The 21,901-nt window shown below is 36.3% G+C and overlaps 1 protein-coding gene across 12 annotated transcripts in view; it reads left to right on the top strand.

Moving 5' to 3' along the window:
* The window catches only part of ARFIP1 (ADP ribosylation factor interacting protein 1), a 101,961-nt gene that overhangs the window by 47,109 nt on the left and 32,951 nt on the right, over positions 1-21,901 (top strand). For 9 of the 12 annotated variants that reach the window (XM_047798232.1, XM_047798228.1, XM_047798234.1 and 6 more), the window contains 5 exons: positions 706-814; positions 6,149-6,244; positions 7,699-7,811; positions 11,645-11,866; positions 19,278-19,435. In XM_047798232.1, the coding sequence (XP_047654188.1) occupies positions 706-814; positions 6,149-6,244; positions 7,699-7,811; positions 11,645-11,866; positions 19,278-19,435 (698 nt within the window). The remainder of the gene's footprint in view (positions 1-705; positions 815-6,148; positions 6,245-7,698; positions 7,812-11,644; positions 11,867-19,277; positions 19,436-21,901) is intronic. The other 3 variants (XM_047798238.1, XM_047798237.1, XM_047798239.1) reach the window with 2 other exon arrangements.

The raw sequence follows: 21,901 nt of genomic DNA, 5'->3' as shown, positions 1-21,901 counted from the left end.
ATTCATAGATTCTGATTATGAAAACTGGGCAGTTCCTCATGTTGAAGCCAGAGGAAAGAAAGGACTTCTAAAATTGGAAATTCGTGTTTCATGGCTTCTCTCTTTTCTGTTGCTTTAAGACTGGAGACCAAATATTTTGTTTATTACCTTTATACACTAAGTTTGCAATTAGATTGGCTAATATCAATGTTTAATGTAAGTCTAAATAACAAGAAATTTTCTTTACCTTACCCTAATTGAAGTGAGAGAAGTCCTTTTTACCTAGCTAACCTGGAAATCAAAGGGAAATTTAATATTGCAAGTGAAGGATTTGTTTATACTAACATTAGCCAGGCTTATCATAATTATATTAGACATCAATGAGTTTTTAATATTAGACATGATTTTTTAGTCAACTTAATTCTGTTTTGAGAATGATTTCCTGATATATCAGTAGACTAGAAATTTGAGATTGAATTTTAATATCTGCCTGATGCTTAGCTCTAAAATGATGAAAGTATTTTGTATTTGACATACACTATACCTCTTAATAGCAAATCTTGCTGAGTTTGATTACAGGGTGCTGTGATAGCCAAAAGGGAATAAATACTACATAGTAGAGAGAAAAAGAGTGTAAGGTGTGATTAAAAGGACATAGTTAGGCTGAACTGTTATTTGATGTGAGATTGTTTACAAGATTTTCTCTTCTATTTAAATGTTGCTAAGGATTTCAAGCGTTCTTTACCAGCTGGACTTGGTCTCTCAGAAACCCAAATCACTTCTCATGGCTTTGACGGTACCAAAGAGGGGGTTATTGATGCAGGAACGTTTCAAGGTAAGGATCCTACTATTTTTAAAGATGGTTGGGGTGAAGGATGAGAGAAGTTCATGCAATGCTACTACCTTTATTAATAAAGTATAAGAATTGAGCCCTTTAATTCCTTTTAAGACATTGATTATAAACATCCTTTTCAATTTAAATAAGTTAGAAATTGGGTTTGGGTTTTTTTGTTTGTTTGTTTGTTTGTCTTTTTGTCCTTTTTAGGGCCGCACCTGTGGCATATGAAGATTCCTAGGCTAGGGGTCAAATCCAAGCTGCCAGCCTACACCTCAGCCACAGCCACTCCAGATCCGAGCCGCGTCTTTGACCTACACCACAGCTCAGGGCAACGCCGGATCCTCAACCCACTGAGCGAGGCCAGGGATCAAACCCTTAACCTCATGGTTCCTAGTCTGATTCCTTTCCACTGTGCCTCAACAGGAACTCCTAGAAATTGTTTTAGTAGTTGTTTTTATATAAATAGTTTAGTGTGTGTAATTTCACTAATTGTTACTTAAGAGTTGGTTTTAAAATTCTGAAATAAAAACAAAAGTTATATCAAGAATGCATATTTAAATATTTTAGCTATACCACAAAATTTCTAACTGTAAACCAATATTTATATAAATACATATTTCCTATTTTTTTTCCAAAGCAATTAGGAAAATGAAGTTTTTATTTTTCATTAAAAACCATGCTGTGTAGGAGGTCTCCAAGACCACCTTCACATTCAATAATGTGCTAAGAGGCCCCGAGGACTCAGTATTTCATCATACTCCAGGCAAGCAAAAGTACCCCAAGCACAGTTAGCAAAGACAAAGGATGCCTGAGGCAAAGTCTGGGGAAAACTAGGCGGAAGCTTGCAAGTCACACAAGGCTTAACTCCCCCAGCAGAGTTGGGACAACAAATGTCAAATGTTTGCTAACCAGGGGAAGTTATTAGAGACTCAGTGTCCAGGATTTTTATTGGAGACTGCCCGCACAGGCACCCGCTGCCTAGCATGTGCCAAGACTCCAGACTCCCAGAAGGAAAGCATAAACCACATCGTTTGTATGAAAAGTTTAGGCATATTCGTGAGTCTTACCATTCTGGGGATGCAGGGAATTATCACAAAATGAAAGTTCTTAGATGTTAGATGTTCTTAGATGTTAAAGAGCCAGTCTTTTGTAACCTGGTCTTTTTGACGGATACGTAGTTAGACCAAATATATTAGCTCTTTTCTGCATGCATCCTGTCTACATGTGTCTATTTCTAATATAAAGAAAAGCCCCTCCTTTGTTGACCCTCCTGCCTATAATAATCTTTATTAGGTATTTTTCATTTTTACACAAGTGAAAGAAAGTAAAATCATGTGAACATTTGTATGTAAAAATGGATTGTTTCCTTGGCAGAGCTGTAGTTAAAGTAGCAATTGGAGTTGATGTTCAGTGAAGTATATTAATTTTAGTACTACACTATAATTTCACAAAATAAAAAAATCCCCATGCCTTTGTAATCCTTAGCCCTCTTGCAGATAATTGTAGTCTACATTTTAATTTTACTAGTGGCCAACACTTTTGTCAAAAACAGCATATATTGTGAAATATATTCTTTGTGAATTGGATCTTGGATATAGGCATTTAGGATAACCCAGTATAATGCCTTCCACTCTGGGCTATAAAATGAGTGGGCTATATAGTGACATCATTTTTTCCCCTTTTCATGCTTATGTTCAGAAAAATATACAGAAAGGGTGTGTCCATGTTAACATCTCATTAGTCATTGTGTAGCATTGTGCTGTTCTCATCTAGGGGATAACTTTGAAAAGGTTGACTGATTGCTTAAAATTTTGAGTGCTTAAAGGGATACGGCTTACTTTCCATAATGTGACAGCATTTTTGAACCCATCACCAGTTTCCAAATTTAAATATCAACATAGAATTAAAAAAAATACCTTTAAGGTATTTTAAGTGTCGTCGATGAAATTATTTAGCAGACATTTGGTTGTATCCTTTCACCCTTAAATGGGATAATAGTATACAGTAGTTGAAATCAGTGATGCATGGGTGTGAAAACACCAGTCAGCTTTACTTGCTTACAGATTCATCCTAATCCTTTAAATTGGAATAAAAAATGTTTCATGATAATGGTAGTAATATATGTCCCTTTGAAGTGACTTTTAAAACATTTTTTTAACCACAAACGGCATTGTTGATCAGTATATTAAAATGATCATCATTATGCCACACTCAGATTAGTTGGGCATCTATTGGAAAGTTGTGGTTGTTTTAAGTGCCTTTGTTTTAAGATATATGTAGATAAACTGGAAAGAACATGGGGGGAAGCATCATGATTAAAATTTAGGAAACAGGTCTTATGAAAAAATGTTGGGGCTCTGTTAGCCCTCTGGAAAGATGACTGAATCATAGTAATGACTCTGTTACTTGAAGGTTACTGCAGTTAAGAGCATTACTCATTTACATCTCTAGAACAAATTTAGAAAAAATTATACTTAAATGCAACTTAACAATAAATATTGAAATATGCCCCTAAAATACATTGTAGAATCAATATAGTGGAAATTGTGAATAATCAAAACTCCTAAGAGTGAATTGTGCTGTGCACCTAAGTTTTGTTTTAGTGGGGGTTTGATCATTGCACACACATGTTCATATTCCCAGATTTCTGCTGTTGAGATAAAACGAAGTTAACTTCCTAAACTTTTGTCAGTTAGCAAAAGCCTAGAGATTTAAGAGTTATTTTTTGTTGGAATTATTTATTTATTTATTGTGAATGATTTTAGTAACTAATTTAGTCTAAACTCGTGGTTTAAAGGGTTGAGGACACAGAGAAATTGTCTTGAAACTAAAGCAAAGTGTTGAAGTCACCCAATTACCTCAGAACCATGACTTTCACTACTTGAGTGTGGAAAGTTCTGTATCATTTTATTGCATATATTATATGTATCTCATCTGTTTCATGGGATTATTTCTTAGGCACAATTAATAAGCAGTCGTAACCAGAACAATAGAGCTCTGTTCCTGGGATCATCGAGAAATGGAACTGCAGTAGTCATCTTTTATTTAACGCTTCCTTGTATAATAGAAACCCTTGTGCCTTGGACAATAGAGATGAAGTCTTTGTTTAAAATGGTGATTGGACTGGATAACCGGTTAATAAATACCTTCCAACTCAACAAATAGCTTATGGATTGGTGTGTTCTGTATTGAGTTTAATAGTGGAGCTATTAGGGTGTGGATTCAGAACATCTGAGTCTCTAATGAGAAGCTCTTTTAACCTTTCTGGACATCATTTCCCTTGTAGTTTAATTTCAGACTAGTTGATTTCCATGGTCTCTTCTAGTTTCAAATTTTATGGTTCAAGATTTTTTTAAAAGACAGGTATCTCTGACTTGGAATGATAGCACCAGTCTGTTTAGATCTATTGCATGTTTGGATTTTAATGTTAGATCCAGTCCAAATTAAAGTTTTTGGTGACGGTTTCTGATTAGAACTTAGTATATATGGAATATGAGAAAGTTGACATTGATCCTGTCTTACTAGAAAATTTTAGTTATAAATTTGACATATGTTTTCTAGAGAACTGGGAAAGAGTGTAGTTGAAATAAAATTAACGTGCAGACATTAAAGTATACTCACATGTGAAAGGATGTTGATTTTTTCAACTTTTTTTAATTATCCCTCCCTAAAGATAGATAGCCTTTAGAATTCAAAATAAAGAAATTAATTAAATCTGTACAGTTTTCTTTTGTTTAATGCTGGACATTAGCAGCAGTGTTGGGAGCTCAGTTTTTCTTACTCTGTAGGTAGCAAAGACTCAGAGATGTTAAGTAGTTTGCCAGGGTGTTCCTGATGCTCTGTGGTAAGCAGAGCCAGAATTTCAAACCCCGGTTAAGAGTTTAAAATTCAGGAGTTCCCGTCGTGGCGCAGTGGTTGACGAATCCGACTAGGAACCATGAGGTTGCGGGTTCGGTCCCTGCCCTTGCTCAGTGGGTTAACGATCCGGCGTTGCCCTGAGCTGTGGTGTAGGTCGCAGACGCGGCTCGGATCCTGCGTTGCTGTGGCTCTGGCGTAGGCCTGTGGCTACAGCTCCAATTGGACCCCTAGCATGGGAACCTCCATATGCCACGGGAGCGGCCCAAGAAATAGCAAAAAAAATAAATAAAATAAAATTCAGTTGTGTTTCATTTAAAAATTGTGTTCTTTCCACTGGTTTTCAGACTTGGTCGTGTTTGAGAATAATCTAAGTGGTTTTTAAAAAACAGTTGCCTAAAGAACAGCATGGTGACTAAAGTTAATAATACTGTGTACTTGAAATGGTCTAAGAAAATAGATCTCAAGTTTTCTCAACACACACACACACGCACACGCACACACAGACATGAGGTGAAGAATGTAATCATTTCACAATGTACACATATATCAAAACATCACTTTGTATACCTTAAATATATATAATTTTGTCTAATAAATAAATAAAAACCAAAAATCAATCCAATAAAAAAACTAAGACTGTTCCTCCTCCCCCACCCCCCTGCAAAAGCCCTTCAGACAACCTCTTTCACTGATGATCAGTAGGTGTTGTGGAGTGCCCTGAGTTATTTTAAAAGCTTCAGAAGTGATTCTTAGGATTAATTAGAATAACACTCTGTATTAGCACTTGTCAGGCTTCAAAATACATACAGATCACCTGAGAATCTTGTGAAAATGCAGCTTCTGGTCCAGAAGGTCTGGGGAAGGGCCTGAATTTTGCGTTTTGAATAAGCTCCCAGGTGACAGAATTGATGGAGATCCTTGCCTTCATACTATGCGTAGCAGTATCTACACTCTGTGATAGTTGATTTATGATTTGAAAATTTTAGCCACTATTTATGTGAAGGCTACGATTCATTCACATTTCTCTGAATTTTAATTATAAATGTGATATAGTATTACATGCCTTTGGATTTCTACTTGCAGTTCTCCTCCCTATGTTAGAGTAGTAAGTTATAAAATATTTACTTAAGCTTTAAATCATTCAGCTCTGGGACTTTAATCACATTCTCTTAATTGATTTGGAAATAGCAGAGTCCAGGTAAAGTCCTGTTTAGACGTGATCTTCCCAGGTTTCTTCTTAGGTTATGTGTTTTGTTTGGCTTTAGTAGTTCAATGAAAAGTTTATACAAGAACTCAGCCTGGTAGCATCCATTTCTTATTAATCCATTCCTTCAAGAAGGCAAGTATCTTCGTTCCAGCTTTTAATCCTAGCTTTCCAGTACTTTAAAGGAAATGCCAGTACACATATATTCAAAATGTACAGTATGTAGAGGAAGAAAAGGATTTTTACAGTGAAATGTCTGCCCTTTCCAGGTTCCCCAGCACCACCACTGCCATCTGTTATGTCTCCTAGCAGGGTGGCAGCTAGTCGACTGGCTGAGCAAGGAGGTGATTTAATTGCTCCTGCAGGTATTACTGTCCTGGTTGGATAAATCCCTTCTTGCTACTGCTGAAGCTAAACTCACTCAGTTTCGTACCACTTGCCTTATATTCTTACATGTGCGTTACTCTGACTTTTCTCATGGCTGACTCTTATTTTTTTAACAGTAAAAGAAATAATCTTTCTAGCCATAGCCTATCTTTCTGTCTTTTCAAAGCTGTAGGCTCTATCTCAAATGTGAAATTGTGTTCACTTTAAAATTTAAAAACACTGTAAAATGGGATTCATTTTAAATCATCCTTTCTTTGCCCTAGAAGATGTTGTTTTACTTATTTGATCCTGTACTCTTGGCTTTGCAGTTTGCCCTGTTTTCAGTTAAACCAAAAAGGAGCCTTCAACAGTTGGCTTCTTCATTATTTGGAATGGATCACATGGAAAAGTTGTATCTTCTTATTTTGAATTTAGGCTTACAAATAGTTGTCAGGTTGCAACAAAATACTGTGTAATTTACCAGTTGTGCCCAGACAACTCTATTTCTTTGCATTGGATTTGCTCTGTACTTTAATATTGCTGGATTGTAAAACTGGGTAAAAAATAAACTTTGTTTCTTATTATATGAAATGTTAGTATTTTATAGTTTGTTTCTATAAGAACTTTGTAAATTCTTAAACATGTTTGATTTTGTATACTGTTCTCATTCTTAGGTTGTGGTAAAGGCTGGCCTGGCTGTAGGAGTGAGAAAAGAAATTTTTGCTGACTAACTTTTAAAATCATTTTATAAAATGTTTTCTCTTGTCTTTATTTTATTTTTCTTTTAAAATTATTATACATTTTCTGTCCCAAGTCATTAGCATTGTGAATGTTTATTAAATATTTTATTCTATGAAAAATATTTTACTACTAGCAACTATATAGTTGTGAAGTTGCTTTTGTGTCATAGTTTCTTAATTGTTGAAGCAATACATTATCGAGGCTTTGTACTGCCTTTATTAATTCTGGCTTTTTTGGGAGTGGGGGCATATTGAGGAAAAAAAATGAGGCACAATGTCGGTCTTGTTATCCATGACACTGTGTTGCTGCTCTGTTCTGTGTCCCACAGTGAAAGGAGAGCACTGTGAAGAGGACTAGCCTTTCAGATTTTTACTGACAGGTTTTTTTAGGATCATTAGGTTATAAGATTAATTGTGGACATTTTATTTTTCTTGAAGTAAATAGCAGGTTTTTTTTTTTAAAGAAAAGCATTTTTTTTAAGAAGATGGACAAACCACAGAGCATATGTGTTTAATGGAAAGAAATGCTTTTTTTTGAAGTGTGTGGAAATTATCCTCAAAATGATTCCCGAAAGATCTAGCCCATCACTTTATGGGAACCTTTTTATTTCTTTAAATGCTTAAGAAGTTTAATTAGAACAGTGTCCCTGTTTTGTTTTCTTTCTCTGGTTGCCTTTATCTGGTTTATTTTTTATCTGGTTATGATCATGCAGGTGGCCAGAGAACACAGACAAAAAGTGGGCCAGTTATTCTAGCAGATGAAGCTAAAAATCCTGCGATGGAAAAGTTAGAACTTGTTAGAAAATGGAGTCTAAACACCTACAAGGTTTGTAATTTTATTTGAATGTTTCCACTTAACTTGCTCAAAGAATCTTTATTCGTATGTTATTCACATTATTAGTTTGCAATTATATGAATATATAGGAGAGAATGTCATTTAAACATAAAAATGCAATCAGAAAATGGAGTATTTTTTTCTTATTGTTCATCTTTGCATAAATGTGGTTTAAAAAATCAGCAAAAGAGTTTAAAAAAAAAACTACTACAGTTCTTAGTAACTGACAGATAACGCATACTTGATGAAGTAGTATATTGCCTGGGCATACATTTAGCTGTAGAACTGCTATGAATATGTTTGTCCCAATCTCCATCTTGTTGTTACTTGATAGCAACTGAATGTCAAGAGAAGTATACTAGTTTTCCAAAGTTTGGAATTCTCTGATCTTATTGTAATAATGAAACATTAATTATACAGACAGCAGATGAGTTGGATTTCAGAAATTTATTGTTAGTTGTATTGCTTCAGCATAATTGTTGGTTAGTCTTTTATATTCTCCACAAAACAAATAAGCAGAGTATTTATACTGTATTGGATGCCTTACCAATAGATAGCTCAAGCCCCAAATCCCCTTCTGCTTTTGAAATTTAGCAGGGGCAGGGCAGTAGAATTTGTAGAGTAGTTAAGTCGCTGAAAGCCCCAGCAGTTGAGGTTGGAGCCTAGCTGAAACGCTCTCTGTACTTGTGAATTGGTTGCGGGCCTGGTGGTTTGTAAATCGGGAATTGTCTGTATTTTTATACAGGACTCTCTTAATATGTCTTCTCAAGAGTAATAAAGTGAATTAATTTTTTCAGTTAGCATTTTTAGGATCTGACATTTTCTACAAAAGTACAAGTTTTCTTATGATGGTAAAAGTGGCCTGACACTGCTTTCCAAAAATTATTTAGCTGATGTCAGTGTAGGACTGAGAAATGCCATTGGCAGTCATCAAAACTCGATGCCTGCTTAAAAACTGTTCTCATTCAGGATGTCCTATTTAATCACTGCCTCTCTCATTCTCAAGGACGAGGAGTCTCTCATTCCGTGTATCATTTTGTCCTTTGTACTCCCTCATATCACAGCCATTCACCCATCTGTGTTTTTAGGGACTTTGGTGAAAGATAAAGAACTGAGATTCTTAATTCTCTTCTGTTTTTAAACTTGCTTTACAGTATATACAAATCTCCAAATTGTACATTTTAATTTCAGTATGTACTTAAATAACAATCTGTTTTTCAGTGATCATATGAGAAACTTGCCCTGGGACCCTGATGAGTGGGGAAATGTTTTCTCTACCACTTTCTTCACCCAGCTCCACATAGGCTGTCGTAGCTCTCTCACTTCCACTTCTGGGTAACTTTAGGTTCTCCTAAGAGTAGTTAGTTATCTGTATTGGAATACAAGCTCTCTAAAAGTTCAGTTTCAAAACTTGTTCCAAGGGCCCAGGTTTATCTTATTTTGCCTCACATTCACTGTTGCCTTTCTTTTCCCACTGTGGTAGCTTCCTAGAAACAAAAAACATTTCCTCATTAAACCTTTGACCCTCCCATCTGCTTGTAACTATTATTTCTGTGAAAAAAATGACCACTCAGACAACAGCAGACAGTTCTTTCATTTTGCCCAGTCTACCAAGCTCCTTCAATCAATTCTGGCTTCTTGACTTTGAACAGACTATTCTATCTGGGTTGCTAAGGAAGGTACTACATGCTTTGGCTTTTGAACCTTGTAAATGTCTCTAATAATATTATGTTGCGTAGGGAAAATCCTAGTGCGACTGAAAAGTGGGAACGAGTGGCTTATCTCCCTTATCTTGTAACTATTTCAGGTGTTATTTCTTGCTGCTGTTTCCCTCATTGAAAGCACAAAGTCTCCAGTTAAACTTTTCTCTTGATGGGATTTTCATTTCCCAGGAGTCTTTGTTTGTATGTTTTCCATAGAAACAGTTTTATCCCCCTTCTGTGAGTTTGTCCTCTCCTCTTTCCTGTCCTTTTTCTATGTAGTTAATTTCTCTACTTTTTAAAAACAGTTATCTGTATTGGAATACAGTTATTCATAAAGGTCTTAATTGATGATAATAGAAAATGTGTCAGGGAATTCATTTCAATTTTAAATAGAAGAATGTAAGTAGCATATAATATGCTAACATTAAAAAGATAACCATAGATTTATGTGTATGGACAAGAAAAAGCCTCCAGAGATGTGTTCTTAGAAAAGAAATGCTAGGAAAAGAAAAATGCTCAGGATATTATGTATAGCATAGCATAGTCTTATGTTTACTTTAAAAATATTATATATGTGACTATATAGGTTTAAAGAAGAGTCTAGACTAGCCTTCAGACTGTTAATAATTTCCTTTTTGTTTTGCTTTTTGTTTGTTTGTTTTGCTTTTTAGGGCATATGGAGGTTCCCAGGCTAGGGGTTGAATTGGAGCTACAGCTGCCAGCCTACACCACAGCCACAGCAATGCCAGATCTGAGTTGAGTCTGCGACATACACCACAGCTCATGGCAATGCCGGATGCTTAACCCACTGAATGAGGCCAGGGATCAAACCTGCAACCTCATGGTTTCTAGTCTGATTTGTTTCCATTGCACCACGATGGGCACTCCAATAGTTTTCTATTACCTAGTCGGATTAAAGGAAATTCACCTTTTATTTCATTCATTATTGTAATCTTATAGCAGATATTAATTTTGTAACAGAAATTTTGAAAGATATGATAAAAGAACAAATTTGCAAATTTTAAAAATTGTACTGCTTATTTGCTACTTTTTAGAGTAGTTTTGTTATCTTGAAATGGTGAGTATATTAATGCCCTACACTCTTGATTACTCTTAAAATATATTGCTGAATAGTGAATTTGCTTATAATTTTTATTTCTAACAAAACTTATTTCCACGTGCTCTGAAATTAGATACTTTTAAAAATTGTAAGTTCCTATGTCATTATTTCTGGGACAGAATAAGGTAACATAATTTAATACTATTTTATCTGGGTAAAAGTAGAAGATTTTAGGAATCTCTTAATTTCTCCTCTTTCTCTGTCCCTCTTTCCTCCCTCCCTACCCCCTCTTCTCCTTCCTTTTGTCCCTTCATTCTAACTACTCACACACACACATTCACAGCTATTTGGTGGGGAGATAGAAGGGAAAAAAAAAGTATTTGAAACCAGTAGGAGAGTAGAATTTTGGTATTTCTATTATTCTTACATTAATAATCCAACATGGAGTTCCTCTTGTGGCTCAACAGGTTAAGAACCCAACTAGTGTCCATGAAGATGTGGGTTCGATCCCTGACCTTGCTCAGTAGGTTAAGGATCCAGCATTGCTGTGAGCTGTGGTGTAGGTCACAGACACGGCGCGGATCCCATATTGCTGCGGCTGTGGTGTAGGCCGGCAGCTGCAACTCCAACTCAACCCCTAGCCTAGGAACTCCCATATGCCGCAGGTACAGCCCTAAGAAGAAAACAAAAATAGTCCAATATTATTCTCAAATCAATGCCAAGTATCTCAGTTATTTTAAATAATCTACCCAAGTGCACCAAGCTTGAAATATGATTATGTGAGAGAGCTCATCTGGCAGTATATAAATTAGCTAGATAAGTTTTAAAACTTCCTCTGATTAGTGATAGTTATTAAACATGTCTGGTAAATTTACCTTCTGTGTTCTGATGAACTTCTAAGGGATCTGCCAATTTTCAGTTTGTTAGGCTAGCTCGTTTGAAACCAAAACAGTGTGTGCCTTATGTTTCAGCATATTTAGTTTGGATTGCTATATTACTGGGTTTTTTTCTTTTGTTCTTTTTCTTTTCTTCCTAAACAAAGTGCATCTTTCCACTTTTAGTGCACTCGACAGATTATCTCTGAGAAGCTGGGCCGTGGATCAAGAACTGTGGACCTTGAGCTTGAAGCTCAGATTGATATATTAAGAGATAACAAGAAAAAATATGAAAATATTCTAAAACTGGCTCAGACATTGTCAACCCAGCTTTTCCAGATGGTGCATACCCAAAGGCAACTTGGAGATGCATTTGCTGATCTGAGTTTGAAGTCACTAGAACTCCATGTAAGATTATTTGAAATAATTATTGGGGGGTGAGAAGGATGAAAATGGCGATAGGAGTGAAGAGGTAATTTGTTATGTTTCTGATTTGCTGAACTCTTAGTAAAATTGGAATCTTGAGGTCTTCTTTTAAGATATTTTGTGTAATTTTCTACAAGGCCCAACTGACTTTTTTCCATGTAGTATTCAAGTTGTCAGCTGGGGGTTTTGGGGGAAGAGAACTTGGTTAGAGGGAAGGAAAAAGAGCCTTCAGCCTGCCCGAGCCTAGAGAGAATCCGAGCTCTCTATGGAGCTGGGCATGGGTAGAAAGTCAGTTCAGGCCTGCTGGCCATCTCTTACCTGTCTCTTAAAGTGTCCTGAACAAATAGTAATTTGCATGACTGGCTTTGTGATACACTTTTACTAAAATTATTAATATAAGTTATGAATTTTAGAATGAAATGTTTTCTGTATATACCTATATAAGTATTCAGCGAAGTTTTTCTGATAGTTTCTTATGATCTCTTATATGACTCCTCTTACGTCTTTTTGTTTTTTCCTCACCTGGAGCCAAAAGATGCAGAAATTCCTTGTCTGCAGACTTCTAACTTAAAGAGAGTTAGATAATTTAGAGCATTAAATCATTCGATGATATCTAAATCTTGGACAAAGTTCGGCTAGCAATGACAATATACATCATAATAGTGGAAAATGTTGAGATTTTTAACTGAGTCATTAGAGAAAGAGAAGAATGAAACTAGTAATAGGAAGCTGAATTATCACAACAGCTGCAGTTATTTAGTATCCACAATTTCAGTGTAATGGGCTGGGTGCTTTATAGCTATTATATCCTGTAATATATCTGACAACACTGCAAGAAATGTTATCCCTATTTTATACATGAGGAAAGTGAGGCCAAGAGAGGTTAGGAAGTTTTTATATGATCACAAAACAAATAAAAGATAGAACTGGAATATATTAAGATACATCCAGGCCTTTCTCTTTCTCCATGATCTCTTGCTATCTTTTTTGAGGGTCTGTGACCCAGAGAAAAATCCCCACAGTATGGAATGAGGTAGCTGGAGTAGTGGAGGGTCTGGGGAAGTGTTAGGCCCTGTTCATTATAGTGGTTAACATAGATTGAGGGCTTACTACATACCACATACAATTCTTAAGTGGTTTGTAAGGGTACTAGCTGATCTAAAGCTGTGTCAGCCAGTAGTGCTTTTATTATCTTTCTTTTCCAGATGTGAAGTCCTTTTTTTTTTTTAAATAAACGGAGCTGAGAGGTTAATCCTCAGTATTCAAGTCCATTGTACCCAGTTTAATTTTTGAGTTTCCTATTTGAGCATTTCTAGCTTTGTAAAGATTGAGATTTCTTGACAATTATTTTTTTTCTTAGAAGTCTTCCATTGAGAAAATTTACTTAATTTTTCAATAGAATAAAATTTTTTATCTTGCAACTGCCATAGGGGTCCATTGCAAGTCAGAGACACAGTATGGGATCGTAATTATCTTATTTTCTTATATCTTAAAACACTTTACTGTTTCATCATCTTAGGAATTATTTCGTTATTAGTCATCAGTTTTTTCCTACCATGTTATGAATGACTAAGATGATAAACAAAAGAATGACAGCATTGCCTAGAATGATAGAGTAGTGAGGTAAATACTTCGTGCTTCCAGAAAGAAATCTGAAAAAAACTATTTCTGTAGTCTTTTTTTTTTTTTTTGTCTTTTTAGGGCCACTGCACCCATGGCATATGGAGGTTCCCAGGCTAGGGGTCTAATTGGAGCTACAGCTGCTGGCCTATGCCACAGCCACAGCCATGCAAGATCCCAGCCACATCTGCGACCTACACCATAGCTCAAGACAACACCGGATCCTTGACCCGCTGAGCAGAATCCTTTCTTGCCCAGGGGAGGTCAGTCTTTGTTCTGTTAAGGTCTTCAACAGATTGCATGAAAGCCACTCACACTGTGGAGGGCAGTCTGCCTGACTGACAGGGCAGCAATTTAAATATAAGTCTCATCCAAAAACACCTTCACAGAAACATTCACAGTCATGTTTGACCAAGTATCTGGACACCATGGCCCAGCCAAGTTGACACATAACTGTACAGTTATTTCATCTAGTTAGTTGTTCAACAGGAATGACTCCATCATGTAACATTTCTTGACAAGAATCTGTACCATCCTATTTTACTAAAAAGATGTGATGTATTCTTTTCTTATGGTTTGTATGCACCATAATGTATTATGATAGTTTGTTAGTGAATAAAGGCTGAAAGTAAATATGTTTACAAAAGTGATTTGAAGGAAATAATGTAGGAAAAAATTCATTGGATTGAACATTCTAACTGGTATTTATAAATGTAGAAATAATAATAAACTAGAACATATTGGAGATGAATTTGAAAACTGCAATCAGTATTTACAGGACAGACGTTTTTGGTTTTTTGTTGTTGTTTTGTTTGTTTGTTTTTGTTTTTGAGGCCGAACCCACAGCATATGGAAGTTCCCAGGCTAGGAGTCATATTGGAGCTACAGCTGCCAGCCTACACCACAGCCACAGCAACACTGGATCTGAGCTGAGTCTGCACCTACACCATAGCTCATGACAACGCTGGATCCCCGACCCACTGAGCAAGACCAGGGATCGAACCTGCATCCTCATGGATACTATTTGGATTCATTTCTGTTGTTCCACAAAGGGAACTCCCACGTTTTTGTATTAGTCAGGTTTTTCAGAGAAATAGAATCAATAAGAGATATGTGCATAATACACACACATACCACGAGATTTACTTTAAGGGACTGGCTCACACTATTGTAATGGTTGACAGGTCTCAAATCTGTAAGATAGACCAGCAAGCTGAAAACTTGGACAGGGTTTCTGTTAGAAAGAAACCCTGAATTCTATGTTAAGACAGAATTCCTTTTTCTCTAGGAAACCTCAGTCTTTTACGCTTAAGGCCTTCAACTGATTATGCGAGGCCCACCCACATTATGGAGGATAATCTCCTTAAATTCAGCTTTAAATCACATCTGCAGTGTTTATCATTATGAATGTCGATCACATCAACAAAATCTGTACCTTCACAGCAACATCTAGACTGATGTTTGACCAAACAGTTGGACACCAGTCTGATCAAGTTGGCACACAAAAGTAACCATCACAGGAGTTCTCTTGTGACATAGCAAGCTAAGGATCTGGCCTTGTCACTTCAGCAGCTTGGGTCACTGCTGTGGCATGGGCTCCATCCATGGCCTGGGAACTTCCATGCTGCAGGCACAACCAAAAAAAAGAAGAAGGGACAAGTTAGGGAGCTGGGATTGACATATACACAGTAGTATATATAAAATAGGTAACAAGGACCTACCGTATAGTACAGGGAAATCCACTTAGTACTGTGTAATAACCTATATGGGAAAAGAATCCGAAAAAGAGTGGATATGTATATAGCTGATTACTTTGCTGTACACCTGAAACTAACACAACTTTCTAAGTCCAATAAGGTTTATTTAAAAAAAAAATTAACCATCACAGTCCACCCTTTATCAACTTAGCAACAATTATACACATTCTTTAAACCACACTTAATCTCCAAATCAAAACAATAAAATCTTACTTCCACCTAACATGCTATATAACTCTCCTGTGTACTATTAAAGACACGCTTCCCTAGAAGAGGATGCAAAGTTCTTGGGTGAGGTTCACTTTTTCCTTTGATTTTCCGAAACTTAAATACTATGATGTAGAGTTAACAATAGTTAAATATTATGATGTAAAGTTAATAGAGTTTACGTCATGTGATAAGGGGATAAGAGAGGGAAGAAAACAAAGGTATCTGCTTTCTACACAGACACACACACAGACACACACACACACACACACACACACACACACTCATAACAAAGTGACAGAGAAATACTTACAGTCCTCATTTCTACAAAGGTCACATGGCTATAGCTTCTTCCATAACCTATTCTGTATTGCATTCGCTCTCAGGCAGCACCTTAGCCTGTGGTGGTTCTTTGCCTGATGGAATGAGCTGGACCATCATTCCTGAAAGGTCCAGGCCACTAGTAGTCCTTCCTGTAATGGTTGATGGAGTTTTCCACTCACATTAACCTCAGGGCACCCGTGGCAGGACTAAGGGGTCACCAGCATTCCAGACCCACTCTTCCTTACCTCCTCTGCGCCATAGCGGGCCCCGCTCTCCTTGGTAATAGGGATCAGTCACACTGCCAGCAGAATAACACCCTTCTTTGCCTGTTGGTTCTTTTTGAGGAAAAGTTTATAGAGTACAGCAGTGAAGAGCTGGGGTCTGCTTTTTTCCGCTTTATGCCGTATTAACGAAGATTGATGGAAGACTCATGATACAGGACCTGGCACATAGAGGCACTGAATAAATTATGATGATTATGCAGCTATTGTTGAAATTGTGACATTTAGGGATTGAGGAAGAATTTAAAGATTAGTCCAGTTTCTTTATTTTCTAGAGAAACAACCAATATCCAGCAGTTAAAAAACTCAAATCTCCTGAGGGGGATAGGATATGATCTTTTAGTGAATGCCCATCATCTGCCAGAAACTTTATAGGGGTTACCTCATGGCACGTCTGTCAACTTGTAAGGAAATTAATTATCTTTAATTTATTAGTAAGGAAATTGAGCCCCAAAGAATTTGAGTTATTTATGAAAGACACAGATCCTCTCAGTGGCGGAATCAAGATATGAATTCCCAAACTTGATTTTTATCCTTTTATTACACACCTTCTAACTCCTAGTTCCGCTCTACCACAGCATCTCATTAAATTGTATTTTTCTCAGTTGAGAGGTTACATCTACATTGAGATGAGGGAAGTTTTCACAATCCATATTGCTGTCAATTATCAATTAGTACTTGTGATTCCAGGTGGGTTTTTTTTTGTTTTTTTTTGTTTTTTTTGTTTTTCTGCTCTGTATTATTGTAAAATAATTCATTTGTTGTAATTAGATGATAATTTATACTACTAAAACTCGATGTTTTAGGTCCAATTGGATCCTTCTGTTATTTGGTCCTGATATATAAATTGAATGGGAAATGGTGGTCATTTACATCTGGTAAATGTTGTAAATAGTGTAAGAGCTGCTAAAGAGAAAAAGAATTTCAAATGTTCTGAAACTTCATTGTGTCTATATATAAAGCAAGATTTTTTTTTTTTTTGCTTTTTAGGGCCACGCCCACAGCATATGGAAGTTCTCAGGCTAGGGGATGAATCAGAGCTGTAGTTGCTGGCCTACACCACAGCTCACCGCAACTTTTGGATCTTAACCCACTGAGTGAGGTCAGGGATCAAACCTGCATCTCATGGATCCTAATCGGGTTCGTTAACCACTGAGCTGTGAAGGGAACTCCAAAGCCAGCAAATATTTAGATCAAGGAATTATGTTGGCCTTTCCTCTTCAGTGGCAGATTAGAACTATTTTTGATTTATATTGACTGTTGTAATAATGTGTAAACTACCTCTATCCAACTGAGGATATTGAAATAATTTATGAACTAAATGAAGTTTAAGAGTGATGTTTTATGTTTATTGTCAAAACCCGTATTATTATTTATGTATTTATAATACATATGCGTATGTATATTCATTTCTTTATAGTGTCTTAATTGTTTTGTATCTTAATTGTGCTGAATCTCTTGTATCTTACTATAAAAAAGCTTTTTTATTCTAGTCAGTTTTCAGGTTATACAACAAAATCTTAAGTTTTATACACATTTGATTCACAGAATTATAGGTGAGATTGACGTTCATGAAACAGTGACCATTTACTCTTGTCTGCTTTGAATTTTGGCCAGTTTTCTCATCTGTAATTATAGGATTCCTAATTCTGCTCTATAACATTTCGATCTGCTGTGATTTCATCTTACTATATTCTAGTTTTTTTGTTTGTTGTTAGTAAAAGCACAGCTTTCTAGGTTGTGTAGATCTCCCTGTGACTAAATTAGGACTTGTATTTTCAAAGTTAATAATGTGAAATTGTGAATATTGAGAACTTAAAGCAGTGAGTGATGTTACAGGCATATGATGCTGTGATATATACCAAAATGAGTAGAAAAGGGATTTTTTTTTTTATCTTTCTTCCTCTTATTTGGTGATTTTTTTTAAAATTTGATTTTTACCTCTTTTAACACCAAAGACAATAAGAACAGTTGTAATATGTTGTGTGAACTCTTTCTGAGATTTGTAAAAAATGTTTTCTCCTATATTCTATTTCCAGTAACATTTATTTAGTCTTCAGTAATGGAACTTAGGTTATAAAATTGGTGCCAAAATTCTTTAGCCTTTCATTTTAGTTTTTACATACTACTGATTGACAGTCCTTTTATATAATCCTTATCTTCCAATATTTTTTCAAATCAAGATCGGTACAGTTTTGAAGATTGAGTTACACAGACCACTCTTAAGTGGAAAATGCTTTTAGCCTAATAAAGATAATTTTACTTTCTTGCTATTAATTATTGAATATTCTGCCACGTAGAAATTTAATTATGGCTGTAGCACTAACATTAAATTTGAATCTTCTAAGATTCTAGTTAACATAATACTACATTATTTTTTCAGCTGAAATTAAAAAGTATTTTATAACAATCTCAGAACTCTCAAATGATATATCTTGCAATAAGATGAGATCAGCTTTTTTATTTAGTTACATGTGTAACCTATAATTTGTTAATTAATCAGACTCTCTCTGCTGAAAGCTTTATCTGCTAAAAATTGAGTTAGTTCTTGCCACCCACATGTTAAAGAGTCTTATGTAATGTTTGCTAAGTCAAGACTCAGTTTATTCAGAGAGAACGAACTAAAACTGGTGTTGAGTGATCCTTCCTCAGCTGCTTGTCTAGATAGACCTGAGCTTGGAAGTCAGCTGGTCACTAAGTTTACAAAGAAATGTATATTGTTAATATTTATACTTGGAGGACATTCAGTCAAAACACAAAAATTACAATCTATTTTATGTCTGAAAGTTTTAGCCAATTATTACCTAATTTGGTTGTGAAAGTTAGTTTCTTTGATTAATAATCTGCTATATTTTTCTTCTTAGCAGCTGTGCTTACAGATAATAGAAACAAAACGTAGAAATGAAACTATTCTTTCTAGTACAAAGTAGTTTAACTTTTAAAAATTATTTTATTTTAGCTATGCATCTGAGCTGATGACAGTTTTGGTTTACTAGACTTTTTCTGTAATTGTAATAGCTAGTTGTGATTTAGATTCCTATTTATTTAAACATTGAAAGAAAAAACTTCTGTCTATTCCTTCTATCTATTCTTAGCTAGATGTCTAAATCAAATATTTTTCCAATAGTGATAATGTTTGAGATTTTCTTTAGACACATTTACTAATTTATAACCAGACAAATTAAGGTGACTTTTTTGTTTTAGGAAGAATTTGGCTATAATGCAGACACTCAGAAGCTTCTGGCTAAAAATGGAGAGACTCTTCTAGGAGCCATTAATTTTTTCATTGCCAGTGTGAACACTTTGGTGAATAAAACAATTGAAGATACATTAATGACTGTGAAACAGTATGAAAGTGCCAGGTAGGTATAAATTTTCACTATATTGTCTGTGTAACAGATAGTACATAATCCTTTAGGCATAGTTTTTGGTTGCAAATAAGAGAAACCAACTCTGGCCAATATAAGCAGCAAAAGAAAGTATTAGAAGTTATAGGGTAGCCCACAGAGCTAACAGAAAGGCGGGAGAACAGATTCTAGAAACAGACAAGAACTAAAGACAAAGTTATACCTTAGAAGAATCTAACTAGGTTCCTAATCCCAGGAACCTCTGCTACACACCTCCCACAAATAATAACTTACAGGATTCCCATCGTGGCTCAGTGGAAATGAATCTGACTAGCATCCATAAGGACGCAAGTTCGATCCTTGGCCTCGCCCAGTGGGATAATCCAGCGTTGCTGTGAGTTGTGGTGTAGGTTGCCAATGCGGTTCAGATTCTTCATTGCTGTGGCTGTGGTGTAGGCCAGCAGCTGTAGCTCTGATTCGACCCCTAGCTTGGGAACTTCCATATGGCATGGGTCCTGCCCTAAAAAGCAAAAAGGCTCCTGGTACTTTGCTTCCTTGCCTTGAGAGTACCTGTGGAGCCTTGGTCATATGCCCCACCCTGCCTGCTAGAGAAAAAGGAGGTGGAGGAGCTCCCAGCTCCAGCTTACTTGGACAAGGATAGTGTTCCACCAGGTAGATGCCAGACAGCCTCTCTCATCTGGCCTAAGCCTACGCTTTCATCCTATACCACTGCTTCCCTGTTAGTAGTTGTGCAGCTTCTGCAGGAGCCAGACTCACAATTTGAATTTCTCTTGAATATACAAGCACTTTTCTGCTTCCATTTTATCTTGGATCTTAGATTATAACCAGACTTCAAACTCTTTGTGTGTGTGTGTGTTTGCTATTTCTTGGGCCGCTCCCGTGGCATATGGAGGTTCCCAGGCTAGGGGTCCAGTCGGAGCCATAGCCACCGGCCTACGCCAGAGCCACAGCAACGCGGGATCCGAGCCACGTCTGCAAGCTACACCACAGCTCATGGCAACGCTGGATCCTTAACCCACTGAGCAAGGCCAGGGATTGAACCTGCAGCCTCATGGTTCCTAGTTGGATTCGTTAACCACTGCGCCACGACGGGAACTCCAAGACTTCAAACTCTTTTAAGTTTTACCTTTACATAAATTATTTGCCTTGTATTTTCAGAGTTTATAATGCAGTGTTTTCATACATTTTATACACACACACACACAATACACACGATTTCTTCATCTCATAACCATCCTGTTAGGTAAACAGAATGCTTTTTTTTTTCTTTTTTAATTTTTTTTTCAATTTTCACAGCTCTACCTGCAGCATATGGAAGTTCCCAGGCCGAAAGTTGAATTGGAGCTGCAGCTGTAGCCTACACCACAGCAACACCAAATCCCAGCTGCACCTGCGACTTCAACTGTGCAGCTGGAGGCAACGCCTGATCCTTACTTAACCCACTGAGCTAGGCCTGAGATCCAACCTGCATCCTCACAGAGACGTTGGGGCCTTAACCCACTTAGCCACAGCAGGAATGCCAAAATACATATTAAGAGTTACTTAGAAATGTCTAAAAAGTTGCAGACCTATGAGAGCATTTTTCAACTCTGATTCCAGGCCCAGCCTCCCCCTCCACCATTCCTGTCCACTTAGAGTTTTTCTTCCTCCAAACACTTGATTTCCTTATTTTCTGTTTAAGCTTTTATAGCATAGTTGAAGATAGTACAAACTTTACCTTTTGGAAAGTAAAGTTTACTTTTTGGCCTCTCGTGCTAGTTTAATGAATGTGAGAAATGCCTCTGAAAACTCTACACTCATCTAGTCTTTTTGCAATTGATTGCTTGTTCTTAAGTATATATATTCTTAGGTTTTATGCCACTTGGAAAATTAACTTTTTGAAAAATTTTCTTAAAATTTATCGGTGGTAGTTGCCCAAAACATTTTTGTACTTTGTAAACAAATAAGTCCTATTCAAGCATTAAGAAATTATTACCACCTTCTCTGTACCATGTTCTCTATATAGCTTTGCCTTTTTACAGACACCCTCTCTATTCTCCTGAAATTTTCTTTTTTTCTTTTGAATGATAGCTGATTTGCAGTGTTGTATTAGTTTCAGGTGTACAAGTTGGTGTATATATATTCTTTTCCAAATTTTCTCCATTACAGATATTATAGGATATTGACTATAGTTCCCTGTGCTATGCAGTAGGACCTTGTTGCTTATCTACCTTATAGATAGTGGTGTGTAGCTCTTAATCCCACACTTCCAATTTATCCCTTCTCCCCCTTTCCCCTTTGGTTATCATAAGTTTGTTTTCTATATCTGTGAGTCTTTCTATTTTGTAAATAAGTTCATTTGTATTATTTTTTGGATTCCACAAATAAATGATATCATATAATATTTGTCTTTCTCTTTCTGACTTATTTCACTTAGTGTAATAGCCTCTAGGTCCATCTGTGTTGCTGCAAATGGTAACG

Source organism: Phacochoerus africanus, chromosome 10 (assembly GCF_016906955.1).
Source record: "Phacochoerus africanus isolate WHEZ1 chromosome 10, ROS_Pafr_v1, whole genome shotgun sequence".
NCBI lineage: Eukaryota > Metazoa > Chordata > Mammalia > Artiodactyla > Suidae > Phacochoerus > Phacochoerus africanus.
The sequence above is the reverse complement of the archived record's forward strand: the minus strand, read 5'-3'. Positions and strand labels throughout refer to the sequence as shown.